Genomic DNA, 21,435 nt, shown 5'->3' with positions numbered 1-21,435 from the left:
TCCTCATCCTCTCCCATCGCTCCCCGCTGCCCCCGGGCCCAGCTGCAGCATCGCGGGAGCCGCGGCCATTGCGGCCGAGGCGGGGCCGCTCCCGCTCTGCCCCGGCCATGAGGAGGAGGAGGAGGGCGGCGGCTCCGCGCTGAGCCCCCCGCGGGCCGAGCTGAGCCCCCGCCGGAGGCTGAGAGCCCCTGGATGCCGCTGAGCCCCCCCAGGACTGGCGGGGCTGAACCCCCGGACACTGCTGAGCCCCTGGACTGGAGCTGCTGAACGTCCCCGGACACTGCTGAGACCCTCCAGGATCCTGCTGATCTCCCGGACACTGCTGAGACCCCCAGGATCCTGCTGACCCCTCGGAGTGAGGGGGCTGAGCACCCCCGGACACTACTGAGCCCCCCAGGATCCTGCTGACCCCCCGGACTGACGGGGCTGAGCACTCCCGGCCACTGCTGAGACCCCCACGGACGCTGCTGAACCCCGAGACTGGAGGTGCCGGATCCCTCAGGACAGTGCTGAGACCTCCCCGGACTGACGGGGCTGAGCCCCTCGGACACTGCCGAGACCCCTCAGGATCCTGCTGACCCCTCGGAGTGAGGGGGCCGAGACCCCCAGGATCCTGCTGACCCCTCGGAGTGAGGGGGCCGAGACCCCTCAGGATCCTGCTGACCCCACGGACTGACGGGGCTGAGCCCCTCGGACACTGCCGAGACCCCTCAGGATCCTGCTGACCCCTCGGAGTGAGGAGGCCGAGACCCCTCAGGATCCTGCTGACCCCTCGGAGTGAGGGGGCCGAGACCCCTCAGGATCCTGCTGACCCCTCGGAGTGAGGGGGCCGAGACCCCTCAGGATCCTGCTGACCCCTCGGAGTGAGGAGGCCGAGACCCCTCAGGATCCTGCTGACCCCTCGGAGTGAGGGGGCCGAGACCCCCAGGATCCTGCTGACCCCACGGACTGACGGGGCTGAGCCCCTCGGACACTGCTGAGCCCCCCGGACGCTGCTGAGCCCTTCAGGATCCTGCTGACCCCTCGGACTCTCCGGGCTGAGCCCACCCCGGACACTGCCGCAGGTGAGGCCGGGGAGGTCCGTGCCGGGCTCCCCTCGCTCCTTCAGCCCCGGCTCCGTTATCCCTCGGGATCTCCCGGCTCCGCTCCCCCCGCTGTCCCTGATCGCGGCTTTCCCGGGAGCTTTGGTTAATCCGGGCTCAGCCGGGCTGGGCCGGCGGTGTGCGAGCCGCCCTGAGGCAGCCCCGGCGCCGGGCTCTGCTCGGCAGCTCCCCGAGGAAGGGCCGTGAGGGAGCGTCCAAATATTCCTGGAAAACCGCGCGGGGGCTGCCTATGGTATGGAGCGGCGGGTTATCCATTGCACCCCTGGGTTTTCCTGCGCTTAGGGATGTCAGGGCTCCCTGCAATAACGTTGTGGGTTCTGGATTTCACCCCTAGGTTTCCCTGGAATTCTGCTTTGGGCTGCCAGGATTCCATGGAATAGCGCTCAGGGCTGTGGATTTCAGCTGTGGGTTTCCCTGGAATGATGTTTTGGACTGACAGATTTCCCTGGAATAGCAGTTTGGATTGTCAGGATTCCCTGGAATAGCGCTCAGGGCTGTGGATTTCAGCTGTGGGTTTCCCTGGAATGATGTTTTGGACTGTCAGGTTTCCCTGCAATAGCAGTTTGGGCTGTCGATTTCAGCTGTAGGTTTCCCTGGAATCGCGTTTGGGGCTGTCAGGTTTCCCTGGAATGATTTTTTGAGGTACCAGGATTCCCTGGAATGATGTTTTGGACTGCTGGGATTCCCTGGAACCGCGTTTGGGGCTGTCAGGTTTCCCTGGAATGATTTTTTGAGGTACCAGGATTCCCTGGAATGATGTTTTGGACTGCTGGGATTCCCTGGAACCGCATTTGAGGCTGTCAGGTTTCCCTGGAATGATGTTTTGGACTGCTAGGATTTCTCTGGAATGATGTTTTGGGCTGTCAGGTTTCCCTGGAATGATGTTTTGGACTGCTAGGATTTCTCTGGAATGATGTTTTGGGCTGCTAGGATTTCTCTGGAATGATGTTTTGGGCTGTCAGGTTTCCCTGGAATGATGTTTTGGGCTGCTAGGATTTCTCTGGAATGATGTTTTGGGCTGTCAGGTTTCCCTGGAATGATGTTTTGGGCTGCTAGGATTTCTCTGGAATGATGTTTTGGGCTGTCAGGTTTCCCTGGAATGATGTTTTGGACTGCTAGGATTTCTCTGGAATGATGTTTTGGGCTGTCAGGTTTCCCTGGAATGATGTTCGGGCTGGCATTCCCAGCCGCAGGTTTCCCTGGCTGCTTCCCGGTTTTCCCGGTGGTTCCTCCCAGTGCTCGCACAGAGAGAGATGCCGGGATGATTCCAATTCTATTCCATTTAAATTCCACTTAAATTCCTCCCGCGTGGACCTAAGATAGGAACAGCCCGCACTGCTGGGAATGGGATTTGGCTCGGCTGTTAACAGCTGGGATTTTCCCAGAAAATCCTAAAGTTGGGATGCCAGCTGCTTTCTCAGGAATCGGGGAAAAGCCCCTTCCGAGCTGACGGAAAATCGAGTTTATTTTCCATTTATTTTCAATTTTTTTTGTTAGAAATTGAATCGGTCTGAATGGATAAAGAGAAAATAACTGGTAAAAGCTGTTTTTAGTCGGAAAATAAGGGCTGGAATTTACTTGGGCGCTGGGAATGGGGGGAGGAAAGATTAACGAGAGATTAAAGCACGCCGGGAGTGATGGAGGCAAAGATTATTTTAACTCTTGGTGGCTGCTGGGCTTGGAGGGGGAGATGAGGCCTTAAAACTTGAGGTTTTAAGGGTTTTTTTGGAGTTTTTAGGTTATATTTAGGTGGGTTTTTTCGGTTATATTTAGGTGGGTTTTTTGGTATTTTTAAAATTTTCCTCTTGTGCTGCGCATTTGGTGTTTTGTGTTATCAATGAAACCACGCTTTAGGAAAATAGCGGTATAAAAATCTATTTTTCTTGTGTAAAAATCTAATTTTTTTGAGTAAGCCCCTCCTTTTTTGGGTAAAAATCTGTTTTTCTTGTGTAAAAAAACTCTTTTTTTTTTAAGTAAAACTCTCCTTTAATTGTGTAAAAAACCTGCTTTACTTGTGCAAAAAAAAGTGATATTATTATTTAAAAATCTCCTTTTCTTGTGCAAAAAAGGTGGTTTTCTTGTCTAAAAACCTGCTTTACTTGTGCAAAAAAAAGTGATATTATTATTTAAAAGTCTCCTTTTCTTGTGCAAAAAAAGGTGGTTTTCTTGTCTAAAAACCTGCTTTACTTGTGCAAAAAAAAGTGATATTATTATTTAAAAGTCTCCTTGTGCAAAAAAGGTGTTTTCTTGTCTAAAAACCTGCTTTACTTGTGCAAAAAAAAGTGATATTATTATTTAAAAATCTGCCTTCCTTATGCAAAAAAAAAGTGATATTATAGTTCAAAAATCTGTGGGTTTTTTTGGGTCAAAATCTGCTTTTCTTATGTAAAAAGCTGCTTTTTTGAAGGAAAAATTTGCTTTTTTTTCTTTTTTTTTTCCCCAATTCAAGCCGGGAGGGGAGGGGCACGATCCCACACACGGCTCTGGGGTTTTCTGGCTCTTCCCACCTTCTTCCCACCTGCTCCAGAAACAGCTCCTGGTTTTTGGGAGTGGGAGCTGCCAGAGCTCTCCCCATTCCGTAGGAAATTTGGGAATGTGTGGAATGGGATGGGGTTCCTTCCCCCTCGTGTTTTAATGGGGGTTTGGGTTTGCAGGAATCAAACCCAGCTGTGGCTGACAGGAAAATTGTGGCTCATGGAGGAAATTTGGGAATTGCCTGCAAAGAAGGAATTGGGAATCTCTCCTTTATATTTTTTTTTATGTTAGGAAATTCCAGAGGGTTTTGTCCTTCAGGTGAATCCAAGGAAAACTTTGCCTGGGAATGTGGGAGATTGAGCTCCGTGTGCCTGCACCTTTATGGACACGGGAAAATAGGTTTGGGGTTTTTATTGTTTTGTTTTGAAATCCCACAGAGTGAGAGCCGATCAATCCCAACAAATCTTCCCTCAGAGAGCGGGAGATGGGGCAGGAATGAGCCAGGGATGGACAGAGGAGATCCCAGGCCTTTTGTGAGGATGGGTTTGGAGTGGGAGCCAGTGGGATTTAAACAATTTCTTGGTTGTCACGGGGGGCTTTTGGTGCTCAGAGGTTTGGGTTCTCTCCTGATCTGTTGGGTGGGAAAAACAGAGGGAATTCTGCTTGGGAACTGGGAGGGAATTCAGCTCTGTGGGGCCATCCTGTGCTCCATGGCTTCCTCAGATCCCAGAATGGTGGAATGTCAGGGCTGCAAGGGACCCCCAGGATCACTGATGCACCCCTGGCCTGACTTTCCTGCAGCTCCTGCAGCCTCAGGAATGTGCATTCCCTGATTTCCCTGCTCCTTGGGCTCTCTGCAGCGTTTCCTTGGGCTGGAGGAGCTGGAAAACTCCTGCAGGGTGGATGTGCCCGATGCAGAATTGCCAGCTTTCCCCTCTGATAAATTAAAGGGTTATTTCTCACAGCTGTGCCCAGAAAGCTTTGGGCTCACGGTGGGGTGTGAATGGTGTGAATGGCCCTCGTGGCAAACAGGAGATCCTTGTGCTGGAGGAGCTGGAGAGCTCCTGCAGGGTGGATGTGCCCGATGCAGAATTCCCAGCTTTCCCCTCTGATAAGGTAAATGTGGGGGCCTGAATATATGTTGTATTGTAAGATGTGTGTGTGTCAATGTGGGGCCTGAATATATGTTGTATTGTAAGATCTGTGTGGGTCCGAGTTGCTCCAAACGAGCTGCAGCTGCAGGGTCCTTGGTTGGGCAGCAGCTGTAGCTCGTGAAGGTAACTGAGATAAATAGGGGTGGGTTGAGAGCCCAGGAGGAGCCCCTGAGAAGACAGGAAGGACTGAGCTGCAGAGAATGGAGAAGAGCCCCAGCAGAGAGGCGAGAACAACACTGCAGTGAGGATTACAACAGGTAAAGGGTTATTTCTCACAGCTGTCCCCAGAAAGCTTTGGGCTCACGGTGGGGTGTGAATGGCAAACAGGAGATCCTTGTGCTGGAGAGCTCCTGCAGGGGGATGTGCCGAGCTGTCAGTGCCACTCTGCCTTCCCTGGAATGTGGGAGCTCTCCCAGCCCTGCAATGGGAACAAACAGAGGCAGCTGATCAGCCTCGAGGAGGCTCCTCCACAGGGAGAAATCCTGGGAGAGGTGGAGGTTTGGGAGTGGGAGATGCCAGGACTGCCTGGGAATGAGGAATTTGGGAAGGCGGTGAGCAAAGTGCTGCAATTTGCTGTTCTGGGTGGGCTGTGTTTGAGGGAAAAATCTGCAAAAAGCAGTGGGAGCAGGATTTGAGCGTTTAACATACAGGAAAAGGGGTTGCCCTCCAATGGTTGGGAGTTAATTCCCAAAATTTTGATTGTTCCAGAGGATCTGTGGCTGCTCCATCCCTGGACGTGTCCAGGGCTGGGTTGGATGGGGCTTGGAGCACCCTGGGATAAAAGAAAAGCTGTTCCTGCCCATGGATTAATATCCCTTCCCAATCAAACCATTCCATGGTTCTGCAATATTCCATTAAGATTTAGGGGCTTTAAAATCTTTATTTGAATTATCTGCAGCTTTTCAGTGCTTTGCAGCAGCACAGCCCCAGGACTTAGAAGGAGGGAATCAAGCCAGGTGAGCTCTTCCCAAATTTCCCACCTTGTGGCTCTGGAGCTGCTGGGGATGTGGGAGGATGGAATGGGGGGAGCCTGGAATTGTGTGGCTGTGCCTGAACCAGGCCCCCCAAAGGTTTTCCTCCCGAGGTCTGGGATGAGAGGAATTAATGAGGCTTTTCCACTTCAATTCCTGAGTCACAGGAATGAATTCCCAAGGGAAGAATGGGGCTATTAATAAATTTCAGGAGAGAGGAGAGGCAGAAAAAACGGAATTCTTAAAACACAAAACACTGCATGGCTCTGACTAAAGGTACCTGATTGCTTTTTTTCCCTTCCTCCCTCCCCATTTTTATTCCTTGCTAAATGTGCAAGAGCTTTCCTGGATTGATCTTGGAGTTTGACAGTTCTGCCATTAAAAGTTCTTCCTTATCCATGAATTAATGAGCTGCTCATGGAATTAAATGATGGTTTTTGGAGGGTGTGTTTTATATTCAGGTTTGCTTAGATCAGTGTAGCCCTAAGATCCAATTTTAAATTGGAAAGGGGGAGTTTCAAACCTTCCTGGCTGAATTTTTTTTGTGGTGAATCCCAGGACAGCTGTGAGAAATAATCCTGTAATTTATCAGAGGAGAAAGCTGGGAATTCTGCATCAGGATTCTGCTTTTCTTAGGTGGAAAAATGTATTTGTGAGTGATTTAATTCCCGCTTGGGAATTTCTCCTGGTGGGCTTCCCGAGCCCTGTGTGGCTCTGCCTGAGCAGGGCAGTCCTGGAAGCCTCAAACCCTTCTTGCTGTGGGGTTTTGGGGAGGTTTTCCCCCCAAATCTCCTAAAAATTCCATGAAAAATTCCAATTCTGCTGCTGTGGGCTGAGTGCTCATGAGCAGGAGCATCCCTGAGTGTCAGGTGCTGCTTTAGATTTGCCAGCAGGGATTGAAACCTGGATGAGCTGCTTCCAAACCTCTGGAATTCTGCTCTCTGGGATCCATAGCTGCAGGGATTGAAACCTGGGTGAGCTGATCCCAAACCTCTGGAATTCTGCTCTCTGGGATCCATAGCTGCAGGGATTGAAACCTGGACGAGCTGCTTCCAAACCTCTGGAATTCTGCTCTCTGGGATCCATAGCTGCAGGGTTTGAAACCTGGATTAAGGTGCTTCCCAAACCTCTGGAATTCTGCTCTCTGGGATCCATAGCTGCAGGGATTGAAACCTGGATTAAGGTGCTTCCAAACCTCTGGAATTCTGCTCTCTGGGATCCACAGCTGCAGGGATTGAAACCTGGATTAAGGTGCTTCCAAACCTCTGGAATTCTGCTCTCTGGGATCCATCGCTGCAGGGATGGAAACCTGGGTGAGCTGCTTCCAAACCTCTGGAATTCTGCTCTCTGGGATCCATAGCTGCAGGGATTGAAACCTGGGTGAGCTGATCCCAAACCTCTGGAATTCTGCTCTCTGGGATCCATAGCTGCAGGGATTGAAACCTGGATTAAGGTGCTTCCAAACCTCTGGAATTCTGCTCTCTGGGATCCATAGCTGCAGGGATTGAAACCTGGATGAGCTGCTTCCAAACCTCTGGAATTCTGCTCTCTGGGATCCATAGCTGCAGGGATTGAAACCTGGGTGAGCTGATCCCAAACCTCTGGAATTCTGCTCTCTGGGATCCATAGCTGCAGGGATGGAAACCTGGATTAAGGTGCTTCCCAAACCTCTGGAATTCTGCTCTCTGGGATCCATAGCTGCAGGGATTGAAACCTGGATGAGCTGCTCCCAAACCTCTGGAATTCTGCTCTCTGGGATCCATAGCTGCAGGGATTGAAACCTGGGTGAGCTGATCCCAAACCTCTGGAATTCTGCTCTCTGGGATCCATAGCTGCAGGGATTGAAACCTGGATGAGCTGCTCCCAAACCTCTGGAATTCTGCTCTCTGGGATCCATAGCTGCAGGGATTGAAACCTGGACGAGCTGATCCCAAACCTCTGGAATTCTGCTCTCTGGGATCCTTGGCAGAGCAGTGTCCGAGGCCATCCCAAGGATCCCATTCCTGCTTCCAGCCCAGATCCTTGCTGTGGGTGAGGTGGGAGGTGCTGGATTTGGGCTCTCAGTGGGTGTGAAGGCCCCTCGTGGCAAACAGGAGATTCCCTGGAAAGCTGACAGTGGAAGGGCAGGAATTCACCTCTGGAGTGGGAGCAGCAGTGGTTCCATCCATTCCCCATCCCCGGGATGTGCCTGCGCTCTGCAGGCTCACAAGGAAAATAAAGCTCAGCCAAGGCACTTTCCCAGCCTGTCCTTGGGTGATTTCCCCCTCCACGCTTGCAGAGGGATGTCAGGAGAGGAGCAGGAGTTCTGCTCTCCAGGGAATTGGGATAATTCCGGTGTTCCTGCAGGTAGGTTTGATTCTGTGTTTCACCAGAGCAGCAGCACAAACAGGAGCAGATTCCCAGGGATGTTCTGGGTTCCATTTCCATGGCTGAGCTGCAGACAGAGCCCTGCTGGGCTCTCATCCCCTGGGAAAGCCAGGCTGGGTTTTGGGATGATTTTACTTCTCTTCCTCCATCGTTTTGCTGTGAGCAGGGGACAGGAGGTGTGCTGGTCATTCTGCTGTGGGAATGGGCTCCTGGAGGAGCTGGGAGCCCCTTGGAGCAGGGAAACAAATCCCTGAGAGCGATCCCAAAGCTCCTGCAGCCTGGGAGGCTGGCCTGGGCTCCCCAGCTGCCCATCCTGCATCTGCTGGCCAGCTCACCCAGGTTTCCATCCCTGCAGCTATGGATCCCAGAGAGCAGAACTCCAGAGGTTTGGAAGCAGCTCATTCAGGTTTCAATCCCTGCAGCTATGGATCCCAGAGAGCACAGCCTGGTACCCAGGGCAGCATCCCTCTGTTGCCAGGCAACGGCTGGGATGTGCAGCTGGCTGGGGCTGCTGCAGATGTGGCCACATCTGGCAGGGGAGCAGGGAAATCCCTGTCCCATCCTGAGCCTGCTCCTGTCCCACACCTCGGGTTAAGCTGAGCTTTACCAGGCCCAGCTCATGGAATCCCTCCTTAGGGCTTAGCGTGGCATTAAAAGCAGTTTTGACTGGTAAAATGTTCAGCTCTGGTTTAGGTTTCATTCCTAAATTAGGTTTCATTCCATGGCAATGGGAATATGCAGGTTGGGAGCAATGCTTCCCTAGTAATAGTTGTGTCCTTGTATCCAAGCTCAGGGATGTGGGCACAGGTTTGGTGTTCCTGGGAATGCAGGTGGCCAAGGAAAGTTGGAGTCTTGCAGGTCTGTGGGGTCACACTGGGGTCAGAGCAGTTCTGATGTTAATTAACAAAGCTTTAATCACACGCCCAGGATGCAGCTGAATTCTGGAATTCCAACCTTGCTGAATCAAAGAGCTGGGTGAGAAACTGGTGCACTCCTCTGCTTTTCTCTGGGATTTTCTGTGGGAATTTCCATGGCCAGGTTATTCCTGTCCTGCTGAGGATTAGGACACTTCATCCGTGATGAGCCTGAGGGGTGCCAGGGGATTAAGGAGCAGCTCAGGGCTCAGCTGAGCCGGATTTACTGCAAGTGCCCATTTGGGAATGAAGGGCTCTGACCTGCTGGAATGAGGCCAGAAGGGCTGGGAGAGCTGGGAATGTTCCCCTGGAGAAGGGAAGGATGCAGGAAAACCTCAGAGCCCTTTGCAGGGCCTGAAGGGGCTCCAGGAGAGCTGAGAGGGGCTGGGGACAAGGGATGGAGGGACAGGAGCCAGGGAATGGCTCCCAGTGCCAGAGGGCAGGGATGGGTGGGACACTGGGAATTGGGAATTCCTGGCTGGGCTGGGATTGCCAGACAATAATTTTTTTGAGCTGTATTTTTGGGGACTTTTGCTGTATCCATGTTTATTTTACCTTGCGGGGTTATTGGGAAAGGGAATGAAGAGGTTTGCAGGGAGCAATGATGGATTCTGTGTCTCTGAGCCTCCAAAAATTCAATATTGGTCATTCTGGGCATGGCCTGGCTGTGGGGATAACCAGGGGCTGGGGGAGAAAATCCTGAGCAACTGGTTTATATCCACAGAAAATTGAGATTTTTAATCCAGGGAAAAGGCAAGTCAAGGATTGGAGTCTGGAATTGCCATCCACTTGGATTTGCAGCCTCCGTAATTCCCCCCCAGCACTGTGTGGGGTCAGTCCCAGGAAATGCTGGCAGGTTCCTCAGTTTGTCTCCTGCTTCCTACCCCAATTCCTGCTTTTCCTGCTGCCAGCCCTGCAGGGTTTGGGGCAGGAATTTCCCTTGCTGCAGGATAATGGGGTAAAATTCAGTTTATTCCAGGAAGAGGCAGCTCAGAACCTCTGGATTTTTCCCTTCCTCCTCCTCCTGCAAACCTTCTTAGGCTGAATTTCAGTTACAATAAATCTTATTTTGGGGAACATTCTTCCTTTTGGAGGTTTGGAGGAGGGGATTTTATGGAATCACAGAATCCTGGGATGTTTTGGGTAGAAGTGACCTTAAAGCTCATCCCCTTCCATGGACAGGGAATCCTTCCCCTATCCCAGATTGCTCCAGGCCCTTCCAGCCTTGGGCACATCCCAGGATGGAGCATCCACACTTTTGTTGGGAAATTTGGTTTTTTCTTCCTCATTTTTTTTTTTCCTATAATGAAACTGTTCCCCGTGACCACTGTGGAAATGGATTGTGTTACCCTGGAACAGCAATTCCTGGAATTTTAAATCAGTGTCCTGGGAATCCCTCAGCAGGAAGAGCCATTGGTTGGTATTTAGGACAGATGGAAATTGTTATTAATGAGGAGTCCATGCAGAAATGCTGCAAGAATAATTAAATAAATCATTTATTTAAATTATTTAAATCACTCCAGGTCTTCCATCCCTTTGGCTCAGATGGAAATGAATTAAAATGGGATGGAAAATGGAAAGATCCCACTTGGGAATGAGGAGCTGAGGTGGGGAGGATAAGGAAGTTAAAATGTGCATAAAACTGAGGAGGGATTTTTAATTATAAGAAATTTCTTTATGTTTTAAGAAATATGGAAAAATGATGGGATTTTCTTCTCTTTTTCTATTCCAGGCACTTGGAGAATTGTGCAGTGGTTCAGTGCTGAGGGAATTCTGTGGGAGCATGGCTGGAGCAGGACACGGAGTGTGGGCACGGAATGCAGGCAGTGATGGTGAGTGGGGGTCATTAATTACAGAGCCCTAATTACTGATTGCAGCCACAGGGGGGGAGAGCATGGTGTTCTGGAATGGTTTGGGTGGGAAGGGACCTGAAATCCCATTTGTCCCATCCACCCAGGGACACCTCCCACTGTCCCAGGGCACTGCCAGGGATCCAGGGGCTGCTCTGGCAATCCCAGCCCAGCCAGGAATTCCCAGTTCCCAATGTCCCATCCATCCCTGCCCTCTGGCACTGGGAGCCATTCCCTGGCTCCTGTCCCTCCATCCCTGTCCCCAGCCCCTCTCAGCTCTCCTGGAGCCCCTTCAGGCCCTGCCAGGGGCTCTGAGCTCTGCCTGGAGCCTTCCCTTCTCCAGCCATCATCCACAATTCCATGTGCTGCTCTGGCCCAGCATCAGGATTTGGGAGACACCATGGGGAGAAGGCAGGGAGGGGTAAGAAAAGGAGATTTTGGAACAATTATTTTGCTGCATTTTGTCCCCAGAGAGAATCTCCAGTTCTTGGAGCTTCTCCGTGGCCTCCTCAGGACTCGCTCCAGAGCTTCTCTGTGCCAGGGCCTGCCCACCCTCCCAGCCTGGAATTCCCAATTCCCAACAATTCCCAGTGTCCCATCCATCCCTGCCCTCTGGCACTGGGAGCCATTCCCTGGCTCCTGTCCCTCCATCCCTGTCCCCAGCCCCTCTCAGCTCTCCTGGAGCCCCTTCAGGCCCTGCCAGGGGCTCTGAGGTTTTCCTGCATCCTTCCCTTCTCCAGGGGAACATTCCCAGCTCTCCCAGCCCTGCTCCACCCTTTGGAGAACTGGGTGTGGAGGCCTCACCTCTAGCTTTGTTTTCCAAACTCCCTAATTCAGTCAGGAGCCCAAACCCACCCTGGATCAGTGACTCTGGTGCCTTTTCCAAGGCATCTTTGGTGCTCACCGGGTGGAGCCTGAAACATTTTGGCAGGATAAAAATTCAAATATTGAGAAATCTAAAATCATATATTTGAGGAAAACTAACATTTCAGTGTCAAGCAGTGTTGAATAAAAGCATGAATATCCACGAATCCATGAGAACCTGCTGTTTCTGTGTGCCTGCAGTGGGCTGCTGCTCCCTGCCTGCCTGGCAGCTCCGTGCCGCGGCGCTGTGACCCCGCTGCGCTCCCGCAGGCTGCCAGCAGCCATGAGGAGGTTTGGCTACTGCCGGGTGGTGCTGGCCACCTCGCTGCTCTGGGTGCTGCTGGACGTGTTCCTGCTGCTCTACTTCAGCGAGTGCAACAAGTGTGAGGACAGCAAGGAGCGCTCCCTGCTGCCCGCCCTGCGCGGTGAGTGCTGCTCCTGGCAGGGCTTGCGGGGGTTTGGCTGGCACAGACATCTTTTATGGAAAACCCTTTCCTTAGGATTGTTCCTCCTGAGAAGCTGAGAGGCCTCAGGAACAAAATGCAAACAATGGTTATCTGCTGCTGTGGGATGCAACAGGTGCATCTGGGATTGGTCAGTGTTGGTTGTTTTTAATTAATGGCCAATCACAGTCAGCTGTCTGCACTGTCTCGGTCAGCTACAAGCTTTCCTTTCTATTCTTAGCCAGCCTTCTGATGAAATCCTTTCTTCTATTCTTTTAGTATAGTTCTAATGTAATATATATCATAAAATAATCAATCAGCCTTCTGAAACATGGAGTCAGATCCTCATCTCTTCCCTCATCCTGGGACCCCTGTAAGCACTGTCACATTTCGCCTCACATTTGTGTCTCAGAATTGCTCTTCCCAGCAGAGGAAATGTCTTTATAGAGCACCACACAGCACAAAGTACCACGACTCCATCAGAAGGGTGCAAGAGACATTTATTACAGTGACATGTTGCTTTTATACTTTTTCAAGATATCCGCATTTACTTAACAAACACATTCACTGCCCATTGGTTACAAGAAAGAAACAAAGTTCTCAGTAGGTGACCAAGGAGCCATGCCATTCTGTGAGCCAGCTGGAGTCCCTGCCTCTTAACTTTCTCTCCTTCATCACATCTCCATGGTGACAACCTTGGTGTCTTCCTCAGGAGAGATATGGGGCTTTCCTTATCTTCAGTAGGAATTTGCTGGCTCACAAGAGCAGCACAGAATGCCTTTCCTACAAGGAAATCCCAGGATCTGCAGGATTTAGTGCTGCTTTGGTGTTGTCTGAGTTTGTGTTTTATGGGATGATTGGGGTTAAAATGGACCTTAAGTCCCATTCCATAGGCAGGGACACCTCCCACTAGCCCAGGCTGCTCCAAGCTCTGTCCAGTCTGGCTTGGGACATTCCAGGGATCCAGGGGCAGCCACAGCTTCTCTGAGAAACTGAGGCTGCCCCTGGATCCATGGAAGTGTCCAAGGCCAGCTTGGATGGGGCTTGGAGCAGCCTGGGATAGTGGCAGGGAATGAATCTGGGAGTTCAATCATCTTGGAATAAAACTGGATGTTCTTGGATGCAGAGAGAGATAAAAGCTCCCATGGCAGGTAGGATGGGGGTTGGATTTCCAGCATTCCTTGTGGAAAACCAGAAGCTCCCCCAAGGATAAATCCAGTTCCCAGGAGCTCACAGCACCTTTTGCCGTTTGGTTTCCCAGCCGTTATTTCCCGGAACCAGGAGGGCCCGGGGGAGATGGGCAGGGCCGTGCTCATCCCCAAGGAGGAGCAGGAGAAGATGAAGGAGCTGTTCAAGATCAACCAGTTCAACCTGCTGGCCAGCGACCGCATCGCGCTGAACCGCAGCCTGCCCGACGTGCGGCTCGACGGGTGAGGGGCTGGAATGGGCTGGGAATGGGGGCTGGGACCCCAGCCTGGGCTGGGAATGGGGGCTGGGACCCCATCCTGGACTGGAAATGGGGGCTGGGACCCCAGACTGAGCTGGGAATGGGGGCTGGGACCCCAGACTGAGCTGGGAATGGGGGCTGGGACCCCATCCTGGGGGGGAGTGGGGGCTTGTACCCCATCCTGGGTTGGGAATGGGGGCTGGGACCCCAGACTGAGCTGGGAATGGGGCTGGGACCCCAGACTGAGCTGGGAATGGGGGCTGGGACCCCATCCTGGGTTGGGAATGGGGGCTGGGACCCCATCCTGGGTTGGGAATGGGGGCTGGGACCCCAGACTGAGCTGGGAATGGGGGCTGGGACCCCAGACTGAGCTGGGAATGGGGGCTGGAACCCATCCTGGGTTGGGAATGGGGCTGGGACCCATCCTGGGTTGGGAATGGGGCTGGGACCCCATCCTGGGCTGGCACCGGGGCTGGGATCCCAGACTGGGCTGGGAATGGGGGCTGGGACCCCAGACTGGGCTGGGAATGGGGGCTGGGACCCCAGACTGAGCTGGGAATGGGGGCTGGGACCCCAGACTGGGCTGGGAATGGGGCTGGAGCCCCAGCCTGGGCTGGGAATGGGGGCTGGGACCCCAGACTGAGCTGGGAATGGGGGCTGGGACCCCAGCCTGGGCTGGGAATGGAGGCTGGGACTCAGCCTGGGAATGAGGGGCTGGGGGCTGAAATCCCATCCCAGGAATGCCAGGGATTGAGATGGGCTGAGGGCTTGAATCCCATCCTGGGAATCATGGGGATTGGGATGGGATGGAGACAGAAATCCCATCCATCCCGGCCCTGCTGTGGCAGGGACACCTCCCACCATCCCAGGCTGCTCCAGCCTGGCCTGGGCACTGCCAGGGATCCAGGGGCTGCTCTGGCAATCCCAGCCCAGCCAGGAATTCCCAATTCCCAATGTCCCACCCATCCCTGCCCTCTGGCACTGGGAGCCATTCCCTGGCTCCTGTCCCTCCATCCCTGTCCCCAGCCCCTCTCAGCTCTCCTGGAGCCCCTTCAGGCCCTGCCAGGGGCTCTGAGCTCTGCTGGATCCTTCCCTTCTCCAGGGGAACATTCCCAGCTCTGCCAGCCTGGCTCCAGGCTCAGTGGGATTCTGTGGGAATGGGATTTCTCCTCAGGACCCCAGGAATTCCCCATCCCGTTGCTGTATCCAAGCAGGACTGGCTCCCCTTGCATCCCTGCCCTGGGACTGATGGTTTAATTCCAGCTGATCCGTGGGATCTCACACACAGAATTTCATTTCGTTCCCTTTCCATCCTGGGTTTTCTGTCAGGGAATGTCCCTGGATTTCCAGTGTCCTGTTGGAAATGGCCAAGCTGGAGATTTCAATCAGAGCCAGCTCTAATTAGGAGCTATTGATAGACCTTAAACCCAGCTTAACTCACCAGGGAAATGCCTCATTTCATTCCCAAGGATTTTCTCCAGCGAGGGAAGAAATCCATCCTCAATCTTTTCTGGATGAGTGAGGCTGCAAGTGCCATGCCATGGATTGCTGGAGCATCCTAATTGGATTTTCTCCTGGAGATTGCAGCTGGAATTGGCTCCTGGGTGTGTTCAGGGCTTGGGAACATCCAGGGCTGAGCAGAAACATTGGGATTTCTGGAACAGCTGCCAGGGTTAAACATGGAGCTGGAGTTTTGTGGGGATTCTCCAAAGGAAAAAACACTGGGATGTGATCCTGGGTGGGGCAAAGGGCTTGGGGTGGAGCAGTGGCAATGGATGTGTGGGAAAACTCCTTTTAATTGGGAAAATCCTTCCCTCAGATCCATGTTTCAGGGCAGGAATTCTTGATTGGGTTTTGATTGTTATTCCTGAAATTCAGCCCTTAGGGGAGGGAAAACTGGTTTATTTTGGGATAGCCACACTTGATGCATTTGTTCTGCACCAGGACCTGTTGGATTGGAGGTTTTTCCAGCTCTCAGTTGTGGTGGATAAAAAATTCCATCCTCAGAGAGTGGGGAGATGCTGGCAGAACATTCCAGCAAAGCTGAGGCTGCCCCGGATCCCTGGCAGTGCCCAAGGCCAGGCTGGAGCAGCTGGGACAGAGGGAAGGGTCCCTGCCCATTGCAGGACTGGGATTTCAGGTCCTTCCATCCCACCCCATCCCTGATCCCATGGGTGAGTGATGGCATTCCTGTCACTCCGTGGAATATCCCTGGAATGTTTTCCATGGGCGTGGACGCCCTGGGATTGTTGCAGCTCTCCTTTATCCTGAGAACATGTGAACGTTTCCCTTGCAGAAGCACAGTCCTTGTTCTCCACCCCGTGTTTTCCACGTGGGCTGCAGCTGCCTTTGGAGCAGCCGTTTGCATGGGAGATATAATTGGAAAAGAGGAGCTGTCAGCTCCTTAATTAGTGTGAAAATCATGGAAAACAGATTTTCCTCCCTGGCAGCCTCGGAGGGGCCCCCAAGACATCCCTGGATGGAGGAGAAAACAGATTTTATTTAAGGAAAATTGTTCCAAAGGGGATTTTTTATTTCTTTTATCCCAGGTTTCAAGGGGCTTGGAATTGCAGGAAATGCTGGAACAGTTTGGTTAAAATCCCAGATATACTCAGGGTTATTTTGCAGGGATTTTTTTTCCAAGGGTGAATTTTCAGGCTGCCTTGGAAGGGCCCTCACCTCCTTCCCATGGGATCATCTCTTAGAGAATCTGCAGGGAATCTGGGATCCCACTTTTACCACAGACCTCTGGAAATGGGGTTTGGGAGGGGGATTTGAAGGCTTTGGTGTGCATGGATTAACTTTGAAAATCCATGGCTGTTTCCCATTTTTAAAGGATGTGCAGGTGCCCCACATGGCTGGTTTTCCCAGAAATACCCTCAACAATGGAATGGTGCTTGGTTCAGCTGGCAGGGTTTGTCCTTGAGTGGGAACTTTGGGAAGGCAGGCAGGGTTTCAGCATTCCTGGTGGATCAGTCCTGGGTTGTCCGGTTTTCGGCTGTTTGGATGGCCTGGAAAGGCCCGGGGTGGCCTTGGGGCAGCCGCGTATCAAAGGACGAGAAGAGGCTTCAGTTCTTTTCTCGGTCTCGGTGTTTATTAATTGTTTATCTAAAAGATTTTCTCTCGGCCCGACAGAGCTCTGCTCAGCAGCCAGCCATGAGCACACTCCCTGCCCTCCGGGCGGTCACCTATCTTTATACCCATGTTACGTGACAATATTTATCATTTTTCCCCAATACCTTTATTCTTATTGCCGGGTGCACTTTTAGTAATGACCAATCCCAAAGTGCCACCATCACCACAGAAGATGGAGGAGAAGAAGAAGAAGAAGAAGAAGAAGGACAGGACACGCCCCAATTCCTCCATCTTACTTCTCTAAACCCCCCTGTACAGAAATCCTAAACCCTGTGTTTCACCCTCTAATTAACTGATCCCTTCACCATTCACCCCGGTGAAACCCTCCTGTCCTCATACAGGTGTCGTCTCCTGTGTAGGATCAAAGTGCAGCCACCAGACACTTCTGGAACATTCCAGGACTCCCGAGCCCCCTAAGGGTGCTCTCGGTGACACCTCAGTCCTGAGGTGCTGAGATCCCACACTGGATCATCTCTGCCTTTCCTTGGCAGCTCATCCCAGGCCATTCCAGTTGCTCCAGACCTCCCTGGAGCCAGATCCACCTGGGAATGGCTGTACCTGGAATTCCTGGTTAAACAGCTCAGGGCTGGAATCGGATCCCTGCGGTGGAGCCTGGTCCCTGCTGGGAATGTCAGGAATGGGAGAGTGGGATGAGCCCCTTCTCCAGCTTGTGCCATGCTCAGAACAGCTGGAACGCCAATTTCTGGGTCTCCAGTTTGTTTCTTAATTCATCCCATCAGCTTGAAATGTGGCAGGTTCCTCTTGGAGCAGAGCCGTGGCTGCTTCCAGGGCACTTTTCCATCCTGCCTCGGCCTCAGAGCAGTTGGAATTCCAGTCTCTGGATCTCCCCTTTACCTGCTTAATTTATTTCTATAATTTTGAACCACCTGGATGTGGAAGCTGCCCCTTGAAGAGGTGCCATGGCTGCTTCCAGGCCCCTTTTCCATCCTGCCTCGGAGAAGTTGGAATTCAAGTCTTTGGATCTCCACTTTGCTCATTTAATTAATTCCTATAATTTTGTACCACCTGGATGTGAAACCCTCCCCATTGGAGCAGAGCCATGGCTGCTTCCAGGGCCGTTTTCTGCCTCTGAGCCACTGGAATTCCAATCTCTGCATCTCCACTTTGCCCCTTTAATTAATTCCTATAATTTTGTACCACAGGGATATGGAAGCTCCCCCTTGGATCAGTACCACGTCTGCTTCCAGGGCCCTTTTCCATCCTGCCTCAGAGCCACTGGGATTCCAGTCTCTGGACCTCCACTTTGCCTGCTTAATTTTCCTATAGTTTTGAACCACCTGGATCTGGAAGCTGCCCCTTGAAGGGGTGCAATGGCTGCTTCCAGGGCCCTTTTCCATCCTGCCTCAGAGCCACTGGGATTCCAGTCTCTGGGATTTTGCCCCCATCATTCCCTGGGAGTGGCAGCAGTGCCCTGGTGCCTCCCAAACCCCTTTTCCATGCCGGGAAGGCCCGGATCCCCTGCAGGCTGTCCCAGCTGCGGCCTGACCCCTTTCCCTGTTGGCTGGGTGTTTTGGGCAGGTGCAAGAGCAAGGTGTACCCGGAGGAGCTGCCCAACACCAGCGTGGTGATCGTGTTCCACAACGAGGCGTGGAGCACGCTGCTCAGGACCATCCACAGCGTGCTGGAGCGCTCCCCGCCGCGCCTGCTGGCCGAGATCCTGCTGGTGGACGATGCCAGCGAGAGAGGTGGGGCTGCCGCTGCCCTCCCCGTCCCACAGCCCATCCCAGCCCCTCCTCCTGCCCCTCAGGGACGGCTCAGAGTGGGGGTCCCACCCTGCTCATCCCGGCAGCGGTGGGTTCTGGAGGGGGGTGGAAAAAATTCGTGGAATCCGGGATGGTTTGGCTTGGAGGAGACCTTTAAAGGGCACCTAATGCAGCCCCTCACCATGGCAGGGACACCTCCCACCATCCCAGTTGGGATGCCACGAATGGGATGGGCTGGGATGCCCAGTTGGGCACTGCCACGGCTGCTCTGGGAATGCCATCCCAGCCAGGAATTCCCAATTCCCAGTGTCCCATCCATCCCTGCCCTCTGGCACTGGGAGCCATTCCCTGGCTCCTGTCCCTCCATCCCTGTCCCCACCTCATCATCCCTGAGCCCCTTCAGGCCTGCCAGGCTCTGAGCTCTGCTGGAGCTTCCTCCCACTCATCCACAATTCCATTGCTGCTCTGTCCAGCATCAGGATTGGAGGCACCATGGGGAAAGCAGGAGGGTAAGAAGAATTTGGAACAATTATTGCTGCATTTGTCCCCAGAGAGAATCTCCATGCTTGAGCTTCTCCGTGCTCCTCAGGACTCGCTCCAGAGCTTCTCTGTGCGGCTGCCCCCCTCCCAGCCAGAATCCCGTTCCCAACAATTCCATGTCCATCCATCCTGCCCTGGCACGGGAGCCATTCCCTGCTCCTGTCCCTCCATCCTGTCCCAGTCCTCTCAGCTCTCCTGGAAGGGGGTCTGAGGGGTGGAAAAATTCGTGGAATCCAGGATGGTTTGGCTTGGAGGAGACCTTTAAAGGGCACCTAATCCAGCCCCTCACCATGGCAGGGACACCTCCCACCATCCCAGTTGTCCAACCTGGCCTTGGGCACTGCCACGGCTGCTCTGGGAATGCCATCCCAGCCAGGAATTCCCAATGTCCCACCCATCCCTGCCCTCTGGCACTGGGAGCCATTCCCTGGCTCCTGTCCCTCCATCCCTGTCCCCAGCCCCTCTCAGCTCTCCTGGAGCCCCTCCAGGCCCTGGATCAGATCCAGCTCAGTTAATTTGATGTTCCTGGAAAGGTCAATCCTTTCCTTCCTGTCTCTCCACCCTCCTCATTCCATGTTATTCCATTTCCTGAATATCCCCACTAAATAATGTCCATAGAATCCCAGAATGGTTTGGCTTGGAAGGGACCATCTCATTCCAACTCTGCCTTTATTGCTCCTCTTTGTGCTTAATTTCCTTCATTCTTCACTTTTTTTTTTGCCTTTTCATTCCTGTTTTGACCCCAGACTTTAAAAAGCAAACTCTGCCTGTGGAACTGGGACTCCCCGGAAAAGGAATCCCATCGAGTTCCTTAAATGGAGTCAATGGGATGAGAAAGGATCCTGGAGCAGCCCAATGGGTGCTGATGGCAAACTCAACCCTGCAGCCACTCCATCCTTCAGTTCTGCCCCATGGAGCATTAATTGAACCCTAATTACTCTCTGAATTTCCCTGCTCATTAAGTGGCTTAATAATTCCCTGTGCCAGAAGGTGGAGGAGGATTTGAACCAAGTAATTCCCATTTTTCCTAAAAGCATGCAAAGAGCTCTAATGGGGAAATCAATCAAAAAAATTATTTTTTTTTTTTTTAATTGAACCGGCAGCAAATTGCCCAAAGTGTCTTTATTATGTGGTTGCTGGTTCATTCCAAGGACCTGATTGTGCTTTATTTAAAATTTCTGAGATATTATCCTGGAATCAGGGCATGCTTTGGCTTGGAAGGGACCTTAAAGCCCATCCCCAGGAGATGCCCAAGTGGGGAGGTTCTGTGAGCTCCAATAGGGAAATCAATCAAAAAAATTCTTTTTTTTTTTTTTTTAATTGAACTGGCAGCAAATTGCCCAAAGTATCTTTATTATGTGGTTGCTGGTTCATTCCAAGGACCTGATTGTGCTTTATTTAAAATTCCTGAGATATTATCCTGGAATCAGGGCATGCTTTGGCTTGGAAGGGCCCTTAAAGCCCATCCCCAGGAGATGCTCCAAGCAGGGAGGTTCTGTGAGCTCCAATGGGGAAATCAATCAAAAAAATTCTTTTTTTCTTTTTAATTGAACCGGCAGCAAATTGCTCAAAGTGTCTTTATTATGTGGTTGCTGGTTCATTCCATGGACCTGATTGTGCTTTCTTTAAAATTCCTGAGATATTATCCTGGAATCAAAGGGCTTGGAAGGGCCCTTAAAGCCCATCCCCAGGAGATGCTCCAAGCAGGGAGGTTCTGTGAGCTCCAATGGGGAAATCAATCAAAAAAAATTCTTTTTTTTTTTTTTTAATTGAACCGGCAGCAAATTGCCCAAAGTGTCTTTATTATGTGGTTGCTGGTTCATTCCAAGGACCTGATTGTGCTTTATTTAAAATTTCTGAGATATTATCCTGGAATCAAAGGGCTTGGAAGGGACCTCAAAGCCCATCCCCAGGAGATGCTCCAAGCAGGGAGGTTCTGTGACCACCTTGGAATAAAACCTCCCTAAAAAAAAAATCCCATTTTCCTTCTGTTCCGCCCAATTCTGGCAGAGTTTTTGAAGGCCTCCCTGGAGAACTACGTGAGGAAGCTGGAGGTGCCCGTGCGGATCCTGCGGATGGAGCAGAGGTCGGGGCTGATCCGGGCCCGGCTCCGGGGGGCAGCGGCTGCCAAGGGCCAGGTGCTCACGTTCCTGGATGCCCATTGTGAGTGCACCCTGGGCTGGCTGGAGCCCCTGCTGGCCAGGATCAAGGAGGACAGGTGAGCAATTCCCGGCTCCAGAGGCAGGGATCTGCTCCAGGCCCTTCCCTGCTGCTCAACAATGGGAATTTCAAGGATTCGCTGAGCTGGAGTGAAGATAACGTTGAATATTTTCTGAATTCGCTGCTGTTTGAATCAGAATCTCATTCCTGAATAAATGTGGGAGCAGCTTTCCCAAGGTCTGGATCTCTCCCATTCAAAGGAAGCTTTCTCCCTGTTTTTTACCAGGA

General features: G+C 52.3%; 1 protein-coding gene across 6 annotated transcripts in view; it reads left to right on the top strand.

The window, feature by feature from the left end:
• Positions 1-303: 303 nt before the first annotated feature.
• Positions 304-21,435, top strand: part of GALNT13 (polypeptide N-acetylgalactosaminyltransferase 13) — a 61,378-nt gene continuing 40,246 nt past the window's right edge. For 5 of the 6 annotated variants that reach the window (XM_064718995.1, XM_064718993.1, XM_064718991.1 and 2 more), the window contains exons 1-6: positions 304-1,064; positions 10,717-10,816; positions 11,900-12,123; positions 13,403-13,571; positions 18,263-18,429; positions 20,998-21,205. In XM_064718995.1, coding sequence (XP_064575065.1) covers positions 11,982-12,123; positions 13,403-13,571; positions 18,263-18,429; positions 20,998-21,205 — 686 coding nt within the window. In that variant the 5' untranslated portion in view covers positions 304-1,064; positions 10,717-10,816; positions 11,900-11,981. The remainder of the gene's footprint in view (positions 1,065-10,716; positions 10,817-11,899; positions 12,124-13,402; positions 13,572-18,262; positions 18,430-20,997; positions 21,206-21,435) is intronic. The other variant, XM_064718990.1, reaches the window with a different exon arrangement.

Source organism: Zonotrichia leucophrys, chromosome 7 (assembly GCF_028769735.1).
Source record: "Zonotrichia leucophrys gambelii isolate GWCS_2022_RI chromosome 7, RI_Zleu_2.0, whole genome shotgun sequence".
Taxonomy (NCBI): Eukaryota; Metazoa; Chordata; class Aves; order Passeriformes; family Passerellidae; genus Zonotrichia; species Zonotrichia leucophrys.
Note: the sequence above shows the minus strand (reverse complement) of the source record. Positions and strands in the feature narration are given on the sequence as shown.